The 14,420-nt window shown below is 40.9% G+C and overlaps 1 protein-coding gene across 1 annotated transcript in view; it reads left to right on the forward strand.

The window, feature by feature from the left end:
- DENND1A (DENN domain containing 1A) overlaps positions 1-14,420 on the forward strand; it is a 160,062-nt gene that overhangs the window by 120,811 nt on the left and 24,831 nt on the right. Inside the window, exons 14-19 of the mRNA XM_031057270.1 lie at positions 6,188-6,289; positions 6,811-6,898; positions 7,425-7,465; positions 8,370-8,441; positions 9,509-9,565; positions 10,423-10,435. Coding sequence (XP_030913130.1) covers positions 6,188-6,289; positions 6,811-6,898; positions 7,425-7,465; positions 8,370-8,441; positions 9,509-9,565; positions 10,423-10,435 — 373 coding nt within the window. The remainder of the gene's footprint in view (positions 1-6,187; positions 6,290-6,810; positions 6,899-7,424; positions 7,466-8,369; positions 8,442-9,508; positions 9,566-10,422; positions 10,436-14,420) is intronic.

Consider the following 14,420-nt stretch of genomic DNA (forward strand, 5'->3'; position numbering starts at 1 on the left):
GAGAGCAGAGAAAGGAAAAGTCTGCTTCCTTTTTTGTCCTCACACTGCATGCAACTTCCTGTTTATGAATGTACCATGGTGGACGTGGGGGGCTGAGGCAGTTTACAGATCTGGCACTAACTGCTTGGAAGACCCAGCATTCCCAGGCTCTCAGAGGCGAGGTTTCTTTTTTTAAGTCTAGTTTCGTACTTTTTAAAGTATTTAAATAAGAACTGCAAGCTGTGAGATGTTGTACAGGAGAGCCTGGGAAAATGAAATCTAACCTATAAAAATGATACTTTCTAATATGTTTGGATCCTGAGCCTGTTGTGAGATGGGTCTTCTAGTTATCAAGGAGCTCTGATGAAAGTGGTAGAAGATCAGCAGCTTTGATGATTATACTGACGTGGTGTTTTCTGTCTCTTGCCTGCTCATGAGGTAAAATCTGTACCTCTTTCTGACAGTGGGTGAGAAAATGGTAAAAAGAGAGTGAAAGGTTCTTATTTGTATGAGGTAATGGACCCTTTTTCCAGTGTTCCTAATCCAAGGCCCCTGGTAACCTCTCTCAGGGGACAAGATCTGCTCTAAGGTGAGCCTTTTCTGGCTGTGTTTTTCCATGGCAGTAGTTGAGGCTTCCTCACCAAGTTGTCAAATGCCATAACACGAGGACAGATCCTGCCTCAGTGAGTTCTGCTGTAGCATTTCCTTTGCCAGTTACTCTATGAAGGAGGGGGCACTGCAGGCCATCTTCTTACATCATGTACGTCGGTGGATCTACCAGGGATTGGGTGTGTCTGACTCAGTGCAAAATTAAAGTTTCATTCCATTAGATCCATTTTATTTATAGAGTCAGGAGGTTTGTTACTTAGCTAAGAGAGTGGGATTTCATGACCTCTCTTTATGACTAAGGCTTCTCTCACATTGCTTTAGTGAAGTTAAAAACAGTTTGTTCTCCTTCTGCATCTATATCAGCATCTAAATCTTATGGTAAAATGCCCTGCTCTTCAAAATAGCTGTTTATTGAATATGGTTTTGGGGATCTTGAGACAAAGGAGTCATTTACATTGTGCACAAATACATGTTTTCAACATATTTTTCTGGAAACCTCATTGATTTGGATGAGTTTGGACTTTCTACATGTATCTAAGAAATCAAAAGAAGCAAAATGTTAGCATTTGTGGTCTTGAGGCAAGTTGGTCATTTGTAAATCTCGGCTAATGATTTGTTATTTCTACAGAGATTATTTTTTCCTATTTTACCAAATACTTTGTATTCTATTGAGTTTTAATAGGTGAAGCAAAAATAGCTCGTGGATTATCTGATAGGCAATACTTTGTGTAGATTGTTTTTCCAAGCACACTTTTATATTTTGTCATAGTATAAAATAACTAATTTAAAGAATTGCACTGCAATTTTTCTCCTCCTCTGTATTGTCACTAATATTCCACAATAGTTAAAATAGAAAAAGCCCTTTTCATTGCAGGGACCCTGAATTGGCAGCTGCTTTGCATGCCGAACGTCCCAGCTTCAATGGGAGCATTGCTCATGGAATGATTGCAGAACCAGGCCCTGAAATTACCTTGCCAGCTAATGATAAAATCACATGCAGGCCACAGGGGTTTTTGTGGAATAAATATAAGAGTGGAACAATATCCAGTACACATTATACCAGTAATTTAAAGCATATTCAGGACAAAGAGAGAGTTCCCAGTGCAGGCAGCATCATAGAGATTTGCTGTATCTGATAAAGATTAGGTTTCTCAGCTCATAATACCATACTATTACTTTCCCTTTGTTAGTCTTTCAACACCTACACTCCTGCATTGACACAATATCAAGTAGGAAGAGGAAGAATAGCCTTGTATTTAAGGGACTGAGCAGGGATTAAAGAAATTTCGGTTCTTTTCCCTGGCTCTGCCAGAGACTTTTGTGACCGTGTACAAGTTACTTATTATTTTCATGCCTCTATTCTTGATCTGTGAAATGGTGATTTTTTTTTTCCCTTTCTTTTTCCTCCCAGCCCTAAAAGCTTTCTTGCTGGCTTCTTTGCACTTCATGTGCTATGCTTGTTGCTGGAGTTCCATCTAGGAAGCCGTAGCAGTTGCGTAGGGACGGGAAGTGTCTGGCTGCTGTAGGTGATGAAATCAGGGCAGGCAATGGCTGGAATTAGCCATATAAACACTTGGAAAGCTGGCTGGCTCCATTACAGTAATGCACTTTCATTAGTTGTGGGTATGAGTGTATGTCATTTTACTTGGTCTAACAGGAAAGTGTCAGGTATTCTGATGAACTAACAGAGTTTGAAAGAAGAAGCAAAACCATTGCTCTGCCATGGAAGTTTTCTCTAGTTACACATTTTTTGACAGTTTCATCTTTTATTTGAAGTTGGTTTTGTGCCCTCTTGCTGTGTCTCTACCAGAGGCTGTATTCTGTAGCGGGGAACCAAAAAAGTCTGAAATTGGGCTGGTGATGGAGCTGAGCTCTTACATGAAGCTGCAGTGTTTGGGCAGTGCAGTCTGCATTCGTAATACATTGCTTTCAAATGCTTTTCAAGATTGCACTTGGCAATAATAATTTATCAGAACTGGTAGTCTCTTATGGAACAGAACCTGAATGTACTTTTCTTTAGAAGGCGTGTGGTCAAATCTCTGAACATGTGATTTCTTTGTTCCTGAGCTGCATATTGAGATGCTAATAAAGCTCTGGTATCATTCATTTAATGCAGAGAGTTTGATCTCTGCTTTCTGGATCCCATTATGACTGAGGTGGATGCAAAGAATTCTCTTGTGCTGAATGTATGGACTGGTTATGGGAGGTTATTTGTCAGTGCAATTGGAAGCTGAATGAGCTAATGTCCTATCAGGTGTCAGTCACCAATTTCAGGTTTTCTTTATGGAATCCTGCTGGCTGGCTGATGATCCTTCTTCAGCTGTGATGAGCTAATCTTTCCCTGACATTGCCATCACAGTTCTGGAAAGGTCTGCAGAGCAGTGCCTTGCCTTTGGTTGCTGCTGTACTTGACATAGACACATACATGTCCAGATCATTCTCCTGCCTCGCTCTATCATTCTGGGTGGAATTAAGTGCTGCCTTCAAAGACTGTTATCCGGGTGCACACTCCTGCAGGAGGGGAGTAGTTGGATTTCCATGGCCTCTCTGAGCTCCTGTGTCTTTCCAGAAACATCCTTTGTGTTTGCCTCTGTCCCTTCCTCCATGTCCTTCTCTCATCTGAGCTGTCTTCTGTCCCACATATTTTAGTCCTTTATACTCCCTCTGAAAGTTCCTGCCATAATCAATGAGCTGAGGAAAAGTGATTTCCTTAAAATATGAGGAATCGTGATGAAATTTTTTACAGTGTAACTAAACAAGATTGGGCTTTATCTTTTAATTTGTATTATGGCTTCATAATATAAAACAGCAGGTTTCCTGAAACTCTAGAACAGTCTGAAATAAGTCCTAGACTCCTTTTATTTTCCATTTGCTGCCTTAAGTAGTTTTAAGCATTATTTTAGAATGTATCAGAATTCCAATATAAAAATAGGTCTGGCAGCAGATCAGATGTGGGCTGAAACTTTTCAGCTCTTTCAGGGGTCATGAGATGCAGCACAGCCCTGATGAACTTCATTATGCCACATGAATATGAAATAGTCATATAAAGGAGATTTGCAAAGACATAAAGAAAAGGCACCTATTTTTTCAGCGCATCTGGGAATCTTAATCCCATATTTTAAGGTTTTTTCTGCTGTGTTAAGACTGCAGATTAAATGTGTACATTTTTGTAATAAAAAGAATTCTGTGATTCAATCTTGAAATAGATGTGATTTATCTGTAACATTACAGATCAAGTCAGATTCCTCATCGAGTCATGTTGTGCACACATTTAGAGCCTATGCAGTGCAATACTTCAGCCTCTGTTAGGCATTTACAGTTGAAAAGGATATTAATGGATATTTAAGGTGTTCATGAATCATGGCCTAAATTTTAATTGTTGGAACCAGCGAGTTAAGGAGTTGATGAGTTTTTCAGGACAAGTTATTTTACTTGTTTCACATGCAAACAAGACCATTCATTTCACACCAGATCTGCAGTTCTGCGGGTGTCCCCCCGTGTATAATGTCATTTGTCAGTAAAAGCAGAGCTGATTAGCTTTATAATTTACAGTTAACCAGATCTGTCAGGAAAATGGTCTTATTGTCCAGCTTGTCTTTTTGTCCTGAAGCTGTGGCTGGGGGTGGAACAGTATGTGCACCTCAGGGAGGTCAGCAAGGGTGGAAGGCACTAATGCATTCTGAGCTGCAAAGCTCACGCTTGACCTCCGTGATTAAAGTTTTTTTCTGTCATCCAGCAGCCGTTGAGCCTGAAATGTCTCTTAAAAAGTCAAAAGGTCTAATCAAGCTAATGAACAAACTCAATCATTAGTACTTTGGGAAGGAAGTGTGCTAACACTGCTGGTGCCTCAGCTGCAGGGTGTGTGTTGCTGGGGACGCAGGAGCTGCTGGAGGTGCAGCAGGGCACAGCCGCCTCTCCTGCGCAGCGCTGAGCTCATCCCACGCTGTCCTCGCCCTGCTCTGGCCATGGGGGAAATTTGGCATTCTTGTAGGTGATAGGAAGGGCTGCTTGTTTCCTTTGAAGGGTTTTTAAAGTGAGGATTAAACAAAAGCTAAACCTTCCTTGGGTGAACGTCTGTGCTAGTGAGCTAGTCTGCATTTCTCTTTACCCATTCCTCCCAGCTCTTTTCTCTCAGATTTCTCTGACATGGATAAAATATTTTTCAGGGATCCTTTGTTACGTTCCAGTATCTGAAGTTAGTGGGAAAGCCTTTTTCACACTGGTCAAGTAGATGACAGCAGTTAGTCATTTAAATGCAGTAAAACCTTTCAGACAGTGCACACCTTGGCTTTGGAGCCAGAACCTTTGTCATGTGTGTCCTGGAGACTGGCACCAGTGTCTTATATACATGCACATACCAGCCAGACCTATTTTCCCAAACATTTTATCTTTGTTTATTTTAAAGTGTCTTATAATGATTCTGATGAGAGCAAAGCCTCAGCAAAAAAGAAAAAAGTAGTTTTTTCACGCTCATGCTTCTTGCCTGGAAAGCATGTAGTGATTTTGGTTTTTCCTGTAAAAAGAGTAAATCAAAACCAGGTTATTATTTTTAAAATAAATTACCCTAAAACTGTAACTATCACATAAGAAACCTGCTTTTTCTTCCAAATCCATGGAAATTCAGTGGTTCAAGCAAGGGGTGTGACAGAAACTCTCCTAAGAAAGTAACTTTTTCCCCTTGTCAAGAATACCCCCATCCTGTGCTTAAACAGACACTTGCAATTGATTCTTTCCTCAGTCATTTTAGCTGCCCTGTTGATTTTACGCAGCCAGTGGTAAATATGAGATTACTAATTTAGAGCTTTCAGGAATAGAATGATATCATCCTTTTAAAGGGGATGCTTTAAGACTTTTTGCTGTCTAATGTTAATTTTGAATACTCAACAGATGAAGAGTCCAAATACATTTTGGGTTAATATGAGCATCCATAAGCATATATGTGGCTTAGTATGAGCATCCATAATAATTATACATCAGTACAATTTAGTCCTTCTTTGTTACTTGTTTTTCATTCAATAAATATATTTGCTTGCTCTGTTGTGTATTTGTAGATGTGTGGAAGAAATTGGTGCCCTTACGGCAGATACACAGCAGACTGCAGCATTACCATAACTCATTAAAATAAGATAAAAGTAGAACTGCAAAACAATTTCTGTCTTTTGCTGACAAGATTGGGAAAAAGGGGAATTCCACTCCTCCAAAATGAGTTTTTCAGAGGTGTGGAAAGAACAGAGTGGACATTCCTGACCCATTTGTGCTGGCTCTGCTGAGGCAAATAAGCAGAGTATAAGGAATTCAGATGACTCTGTCATATTTTGGAGAGAGTAAGTAATATTAGCTTTTTGAATGATGAAAGTTCTTCAGCTTTAGCAAAATGTGTGTAAAGCCACTCTGGTTTGTTTTGACGATCTGCAATTTTCCAGCCTGTTTTTCCATCCTGTGGTTGGGACCTGCAAATAAAGTGCAGTTTACCCAATGCTAGGTAAGGTCTGTGTTCCTTACCTGTTTATTTTGGAAGGGAAGAAGGTCAGGTGCAGGCAGTGGATTCACAGGGACTCAGTCAAGGCAGTTGGAGTGTTTAATGCTCTGAACTCTCCAGGGTGAACCCATCACTTTCTGCGAAGAAGTGTTCGTGTCCCACCGTTCGTCTGTGATGAGGCAGTTCCTGCAGAATGCCATCCAGCTCCAGCTCTTCAAGCAGGTACTGCCTCCAGTGATCCATGGGGAGGCAGATTCTCTAACAGTTCAGGTGGGGGCTGGGGGGCTGTTTCTGTGTCCCTTGCTCCTGTAGTGCAGCACCTCAGTTCCTGCTTGCTGGCTTCTCTCAGACTGGGGTGCTGAGGCTTTCTGTATATTGAGACGTGGGTGGGTTTTCCCACTAATGGTCTCTGAACTCAAGGTTTTTTCTTACCTGAGCATGCCTAGACCCAAGATATGTCCTGTAAACTTTGTCCAGGAAGCATATTACTGTTGAACATAGAACCACTGTTTTAGGGCAGCTGAAAACCTGTATGTGTAGCCAAACATGAGTGCTGGATTTAGCAAAGCCACACACCTTAGGGCAGTGGGCAACACTGTGTCAGTTTGGGTGGTATTTTCATTCTGTTTTGAGTCCCTACCCAATGCAAACATTGAGGTTATTCCAGCTAATGAAAGATAAAGTCTTTCTGAAAGGATGAAGATGGATGGTTGTTGTGTTTCTGTCTTCTAATGCTGATGCAGTTCATTGATGGGCGTCTGGATCTGCTGAACTCTGGGGAGGGCTTCAGTGACGTGTTTGAAGAGGAGATAAATATGGGGGAATATGCAGGTAAGAAATATTTTAAGGTAATTTCAGAGACTTTTGTTGGTTTACCATTTGTGGGTTATCATGATGTAATTGGTCATTGCTGCTAGGTAGATAACAGGCTTAGTGATCTTGGCAGCCTGAAATGTCTTAAATTTTTGTTCTTTCGTCTGTCAAGAACTTTGAATAATGTATTGTAGTCTGAGTAATGCTTGTTCAGTCTTTAAAAACCTCAGTGTTACCACTTTAATAAAGTACAACTAAAAGAGTTTTTGCATTAGAGGAAAAATCTTGGCTTTACTCAGAACCACCTCAGATTTCTTTTAGTGAACTTAAAAACATCTGTGTTCTCAAATATCTGAGGCAACACAGAGAAAACAGGAGAGTGTAAATCTCTCATCAATGTTATGTTTTCTCCTGAAAGAAAAGGCTGGCTGTCCTGTTCTGTCTGTGCTCCAGAGCCACTAAGTGCCAACACTTCACATTTTGAGCTTGTTTTCTGTTCAGCAGAGGGTTACAGTTTGTTTGTTTTGTGTTTGGTTCTCCGTAGGTAGCGACAAACTGTACCACCAGTGGCTGTCCACAGTGAGGGTAAGCACACGAGCTCCTGCCAGACACCCTGAACTGGGGTTGGCCTGTTGAAGATTTTCATGTAGTGACAGAGACAGTAAATCTTAAAGCTGTTTACATCTGGTTGCATATAATCAAATTTCGTCTCTGGAAATGTTATTTTGCACTGAAAATAGGAAATACAACATTGGCCAGGGTTTAATTGCTTGGATTTTGCTCTTGTGTGTTTCTCAGTAGGGTGCTGTACAGCAGTAGTCTGTGGTGTGTGACAGGGTTCTAGAACACCAACCAGGTGAACAGATCGTTGCAGCTGATGTACCACTGGCTCATCACTTTAATTATATTCATCACATAAGATTCAGCTGTTCTCGAATTATTGTTTGTGACTGGAGTTAGATTTCATTTTCCCTCAGTTTATCCCTTTATCAACTACTTGTATCTGAAAAAGGCACCATGTGTGATAAACAGGATTGTGGGATGAGGGAAGGGAAAAGAGCAAAGTAAAACCAGATCTCCCCTCCTCAGACTGAATGTACAGACTGTCCTGAAGCAGTCTCTGGCTCAGACATTGAGTGTTGCTCAGGATACTTGTGTCTTAAACTTGGTCAGGATTTTAGAGGGATGTACAGAACAGCCCTGAGGTGAGTGGAAGCACAGGGCACAGCTGTGAGATGTGTAAGACAAGGGAGGCACCTGCATTGTCTCTTGGACAAGTGCTGTATTAAATAGAACTGGGCAAAACCAGAGCAACATTCAGAGTGGTTTTCCTTGGGTCTTTTTCTTTAAATCTGACCTTTTCATACTCAGCTCTGCTAATAAGGATAGTTAATGCTCTGTTATTTTAAGTTAAGAATGGTGGATTTTAGATGGCTATTTGCTTTAAAGAGCTTTGATAACATTTCTTCCCTTGTTACTATAATTACAGAAAGGAAGTGGAGCCATTTTAAACACAGTAAAGACCAAGGCTAACCCCGCCATGAAGACTGTCTATAAGTTTGTAAGTATTGAGGACTGGCTTACTACTGAGATAAGAGTCTAATTACAGTTCTGTTTAGACCTTTCAAATGAGACTCAAGACTTAAATCCATTTTTATTGGACTCACAAAATTACTCAAAATGTACATTCATTCAAATTTCAAATTTAAATGAAAAAGTCATTTTGAAATTTAAACTCAATTGAAATGCAAAGTACAATGGGAACTTGTGATTTCTTTTGAAAGTACAGATGATAAATTCCATTTATTACACAGAACTCTTTCTGGGAAATAGTGCCTGTGTTCTCTGCTAGGCAGCTCTACCATCTCATCATTGCTCTGTTGGAAATCATTGTTACCTCAGCTTTCCCTGCTTGCAGCTTCATCGAAAGAAGGGAATCCTCTCATTTTCCAAATTGTTTCCATCTTTTCTAAATGTCAATTAATTTTCCCTAGAGATTTCTTATACCTGCTTATTTAGAGCCCAACTTACTGAGTTATTCTTTAAATAGAAGTGTTTTCAGTGCTGTTAACAAACAGCTGGTGTGTTGCTGTGCTATCGTGTGTGGCTGCCAGCTCCACTCTGCCAGATCAAACAGCACAGAAACAAGTGAGGATTTCTTATATGCTCAGTTCTGGGAAATAGTATTACAAAAAGCATTGAGATAACTGTTCAAACTTTGGGTTTTTTTCCTCCCTTCTTCCAGCCTGAGAGAAAGGAGTAGGATGAGATTGGCTCTACTAAATGGGACTGGCACCCAGAGCACTGTGAGGAGAATTTGCAGGCTCGCTGCCAGTGTGGAAGAATAGAAGTTTATAGCAAAGATAAATACTTCCTGGGGAACACTGAGCGTGTGGAATGCAAAATGATGAAAGATGTCTGTGGCTTCAAAACAGGGAAAACAAAATTTTTGCAACAAAGATGGGGTGGTGTTTTTTGTTTATTTGGGGTCTTTTAAACTTTCTGTTTGTTTTAATGTGTTTTCAGTATCCTGTTACATTTTTTTATTGCCGTTTTCATTAACTGAAAACAAACTTAGTCACCGCTGGAAATAGAAGGGAATTTTAACTTAAATTATTTTTCATGCAGGCAAAAGATCATGCAAAAATGGGAATAAAAGAAGTGAAAAACCGCTTGAAGCAAAAGGTACTTGAAGTTCTTATTCAAAATGTATAAGCACCACGTCTGAAATCCTTAGCCACTGAAAGCATGATGTGATCAATAGGAAGCTGTTTGATACAGTGCTGTTAGCACACTTCAAAATGCATTACCAGCTGTCCTGGATTTTCACACTTATAAATATTCACAGACAAAAAAAATTGTCTTCAAATACATGAAAGCTCTGACTTAAACCCACAAAAGCCAGAAAATGGAGTGTTCTGCTTGGAGTGGTCCTGCTCCTGTCCTTTGTGCAGGGGCGCTGTGTGAGGGGACTGCATGTGGATTGGGGATACTTCCCTACAGTTCTGGCAGTGAACTTTTTGCAAATGGCAATTTGTTGTTATTTTTGCAGTAATCAGTCAGGAAAAATAGCCATTGGGAAGGGGTTTTCTGCATTTCTTGAATGTCTGCTGCAAAGTTCAGACAGGAAGGAATTTATTAGAGTTGATGTCCATTGCCAATTGGAATTATTGGAGGAAAAAATACTCCAACTGTTTGTAGTTTCCCAAATCTGTGCGTGTGTGTTTGTAAACAGCACAATTCCAGCTGCTCCACTGTGTTCAAGGGATGTGTTATCCAATCCCAGCTGCTCCTTTTAAACCAGAGCTCCTGTCACACTGGCACACACCTCATGGGTACCTGGGCAACTGCCCTGGGTTAGTGCAGAGACTCCCTTTATTCTGTGCATCAGAGCTCTCGGAGAAAGGAGGAAGCCACGCAGCTGACCTGCTGAGAGAACTGAGCTTCTTATTCAGAAATTGTATTAAATTTGTTGCATAGGAGTTCGGGTGGGTTTTGTTTAATCTGTGCTCTCTCTGTAAATTTCTTCTCTAAATTTCTAGACCATCCTCTTAAGTTAGGGCTCCAAATGCTTGTGGGCAGACAGAAGTGCTCTCAGCCTGTCCCCAGGCTGCGAAGGGAGGATTTGCCTGTGTGCATTCCAGCTGCTGGTCCCTCTCTGAGCCCTCCAGACATTGCTGCAGAATCTCGGGGAAGATAAAGTGCCTTCAAATGCTTTTATGTTATTTATTACTCTACATTATATATGACCGCTGTAGGTATAATTTGAAAACAATAGAAACATGAAGCAGTTTTCTTGTACCTGGATTTCTTTATGTCATTGCCTGTGTTTCACCTCTGGACATAATGTTCTGCCTTTCTGTGTGTGTTCCTAAAGCAGTTGGAGCTGTGCAACATGAGCAGGTTTTTTCCTGCATTTTAAATGCAAAGAGAATTGTGTGCTGTTGTGTGACATTTGTATACCAGGCTGAGAAAAGCCTCATTCAGTCATTGCTGTGTTTTATTATTATTGTTGTCTTCCTGGTCTGTCAAGCAGCAAGCAACTCTTTAAAAAACACACATAACATTTACAACTAAATGGCCCAATTTTGTTTCACCTTCTTTATGTGGTGTATCTGTAAGTGAGATGTTTAAACATGATTGTTCAACATAAGCTTTCACAGGAACTTAAAAGATAGCTGTGAGTAGTTGACACACACTGCTCAACCTCTCCTTCCTGTATTATTCTGTCCTTTTCTATGTCCCATCCTCTTCTCCATGTGAAAGCAGGTAGGAAGGTAACTAAAATTAGGGATTCCTCTGTTAAAAGTGGTAAAAATAGCAAACATTGCTTTGGTTACCCTCATTTTTAATCTAAATGTCTGTGCTGCTTCATTATGGGTCTGTTATGCACAGGTCTATTAATGCATCCTCCCCAGTTTTTATGTAAGAGCGTTGTATTATCCTGTTTCCTCACTAGCATGTGTGAGTATTAACTGTCTGACATTCTGGTATCATTAAATACTTACTTTTTGCCAAATTTGGGATGCTAGTCTTTCATCTTCTAAGAGTAACCTAAGGTTATTTTTGAACTGAACTTACTATCCACTGCATTTTAACATACTATTTTCCATTATTAATATAGAAAGTATGTAGGCCCCTGGTAAGGAAAAGTCAAATATAAACATCCTTTTTCCAGTTTTTGCTGCCAAATCCGAACAGCTACTGTACAAGATACAATTTAAAAATGCAATAAAGCTGGAGGTTCTGCTTCTTCCAACTCTGCATAGCAATGGTGACCTCTTAAATATAATCAAGAGCCCATTTTGCCCTTGGTCTGCTCCAGTCTTGGGTTTGAATTGCAAATGAGAAATGCAGGATTGACCTGTTGAGAGGTCACTGTGGTGTGTGTAAGGTCCTTCTTTAATATGATAGTGGAGATTGAATGGTGCTCCATTTCCATCCCTTGTTCATTTGTGGTGCAGTATTTCAAAGCAACAGAAATAGTTTTCAGAGGATTCTTATGAGTGAGAGCAAATAATTGTTAATAGATACAGCCTAGTAGCTTTATTTTATATCTGATACGGTTCTTTTTTTTCTTTTCTTTTTCTCTTTTTTCTTTTTCATTTCCCTTTTTTTTTCTTTTTTGCAAAGGCTGCCTTTTTCCATCTCACCGACCGTGGTGGTCAAGTCCCTCCGTTAGTGGCTCATTTGAAGCTTAACTGCATAGAATTAGGAAGAGGGAGGAATATGGATGGTACCATCCTCAACTTTCAGTCAGGAGAATGGAACTTACTGAAAGCTCTGGCTAAGACAATTTATATAAATGGTTGGGCACTTGGCATTAATATATTCAACATTATTTTAGTTACTAGAGCCCCGTGTGGCTCTAGTTAATGCCTAGTATTCTAGAAACAACTAATTTAGAGCTTTATAACACAACCTGCACAACATTCAAGACACTCAGAATGTGTATTGCTCCTCTCTAGCCAGTGTTTGCAGTGCATTACAAAATAAGATCAGATTCCATTGTTTTTTTAACTCCAATGTGTTTTCATTGAAGATAGAAAACAAACTTTTGTGAAGCAGATTTTGCTTTGATGAGTGAAGCTGTATTGATGATTTGTTTGCCTTTTGGGGATGTTGAAAAAATAGAGAGGAATCAAATAATTTAATTCTCATCTTTTATTAAGCAGTTTTAAAAAAATATATTGTGTTTTGATTGGAAGTCTGTGCACCGAACACAGTGGAAGTAGGCTTTAGGAACATGTAATCTTTTATATGCAATTATATCATCAGAGAAGTAGGGGCAATCTATAGCAATAAAAGCTCAAGGATTTGCAGTGATCGTTACACAGCTGAGGGGATTTTGCTTAATGGCTTAATCTCTCTCCATCTTCCATCTTCTCCCATTCCCCTCATGTCCAAACTTTTGTGTCCTTCTTGTGCCTCTTTGGGGATCTGCCTGGGAAGGTGCTTTTCTCTCCATTGCCTCCCAGCTGTGTTCTGCCTTGGTTGGAGGCACAGCCCCAGAGAGGCTCTGCAGGGCCAGGAGCAGCCCCTGCTCAGCACAGGCTGGGTGGCCCTGGGAGTGCTGCAGCTTTGGCAGCTCCAGGCACCTGCAGTGTGGCTCCACCCCACAGAAATATGTAAATAGGGTTTGTGTTTGGCTTCATTGCAAGGAACAGAGCTGCCATAGGCTGTGTGAGTCCCAGGCTGAGGAGATCCCTTGGGGGCTTGGTGCTGTCTGGAGCTGGAGTAGGAGTTTGACAGACACTCCGGTTTCTTGTCAATGTCTTGCTTTGGGGCTCTTTGTTACTAATTCGGAGGACTTTGTTGTACCTTTTCAAGACAAGGTGGCATTGTGCAGCTGAAGGGCGGGGGGAAGAAAAAGTTTTTCTCTCTAGTTTGACCTTAACAAGTTGTTAATTCCCCATGATCCTTATGCCCGTATTGGGGAACCACTGCTCTACCAGCTGGATCTAAAGAGGGGTCTCAGCTTCTCTGTGGAGCAGACAAAGCCCCTTAGAAAGTCCATCCATCTTTTTGTTTCATTTGACCTAAACACATTAGGTCAGTGTGTGTCCAAAGGAACCATTTCTAATTGGCCATCAGCTTACACGGCTCATTATTGTACCTGAGCGAGCCGGGGGCTCGCGGGGCCATGTCAGAGGTCAGGGAATCAAAGCCCTGCCGGTGGCAGCAGCCACCCTCAGGTCAGCCTTGCAGAGCTCCAGCCTCTGCAGCCTTCTCTCCATATTTACCCAGCATTATTTCCTTGGCATTGTTGCAGAGATGTAAGGTTTGGGGCCCACTGTGTTACAGACTGTTTCTCAACTCACTTTCAAACTCTTTGCTTCTTCTCTGATTCCTGGTGTCTGCAGGCCTTTGTCTTTTTCAAAACCTGTGTTCCACACCCTGCACTTGCCAAGTCCTCTAACCTGGGCTGGCTGGTCACTTCTCTTCTGGAGATGACAACTGAAGTCAAAGCAAACAAAAAGTGTTCTGCCAGGCAGCCCTTGGTGTTGTACCCTCTCCTGGAGGGACATTCAGTGCACACAGACTCCAAGATGAAATGCAGAACTAACTAAGTTCTGAGTTCCATCTCTCCTTGCTGCTTCCACCAGTAATTGTTCTGCTATGGGTAATTCTGTGCAGTACGTTAATGGAATTACTGTGTTCATTTAGCTTTACAATAAGCAGAATGCCCTGTCCCTGTGCTTCTGTTGAGTTAATTTCTAAAATAGAAAACCTGAGCTATGGTTTTTTTCTCCACATGCACTTCCTGGCTTTTGCGTGTTCAAATCAGACATTTTGTTGAATGTCCTGTTTGTACCACTGGTACTGGGAGGAGAGAGGGGTTATATACAAGCTCTGATGGATGAAGTGTTTTATTCTAATGATATTTTCTTTTCTGTACTTTGGTGTTTTTTCCCCCTAACATCCGAACTGTTAGTCAGCATTATCCTCTAGTGTCTCCTTTGTGCACCTTCCCCTCACTGAGGAGTGTTCCTGGCCATGCTTTTCACCTTCTCCTGCCCCACAGGATATTGCTGAGAAC

Source organism: Geospiza fortis, unplaced genomic scaffold (assembly GCF_000277835.1).
Source record: "Geospiza fortis unplaced genomic scaffold, GeoFor_1.0 scaffold27, whole genome shotgun sequence".
NCBI lineage: Eukaryota > Metazoa > Chordata > Aves > Passeriformes > Thraupidae > Geospiza > Geospiza fortis.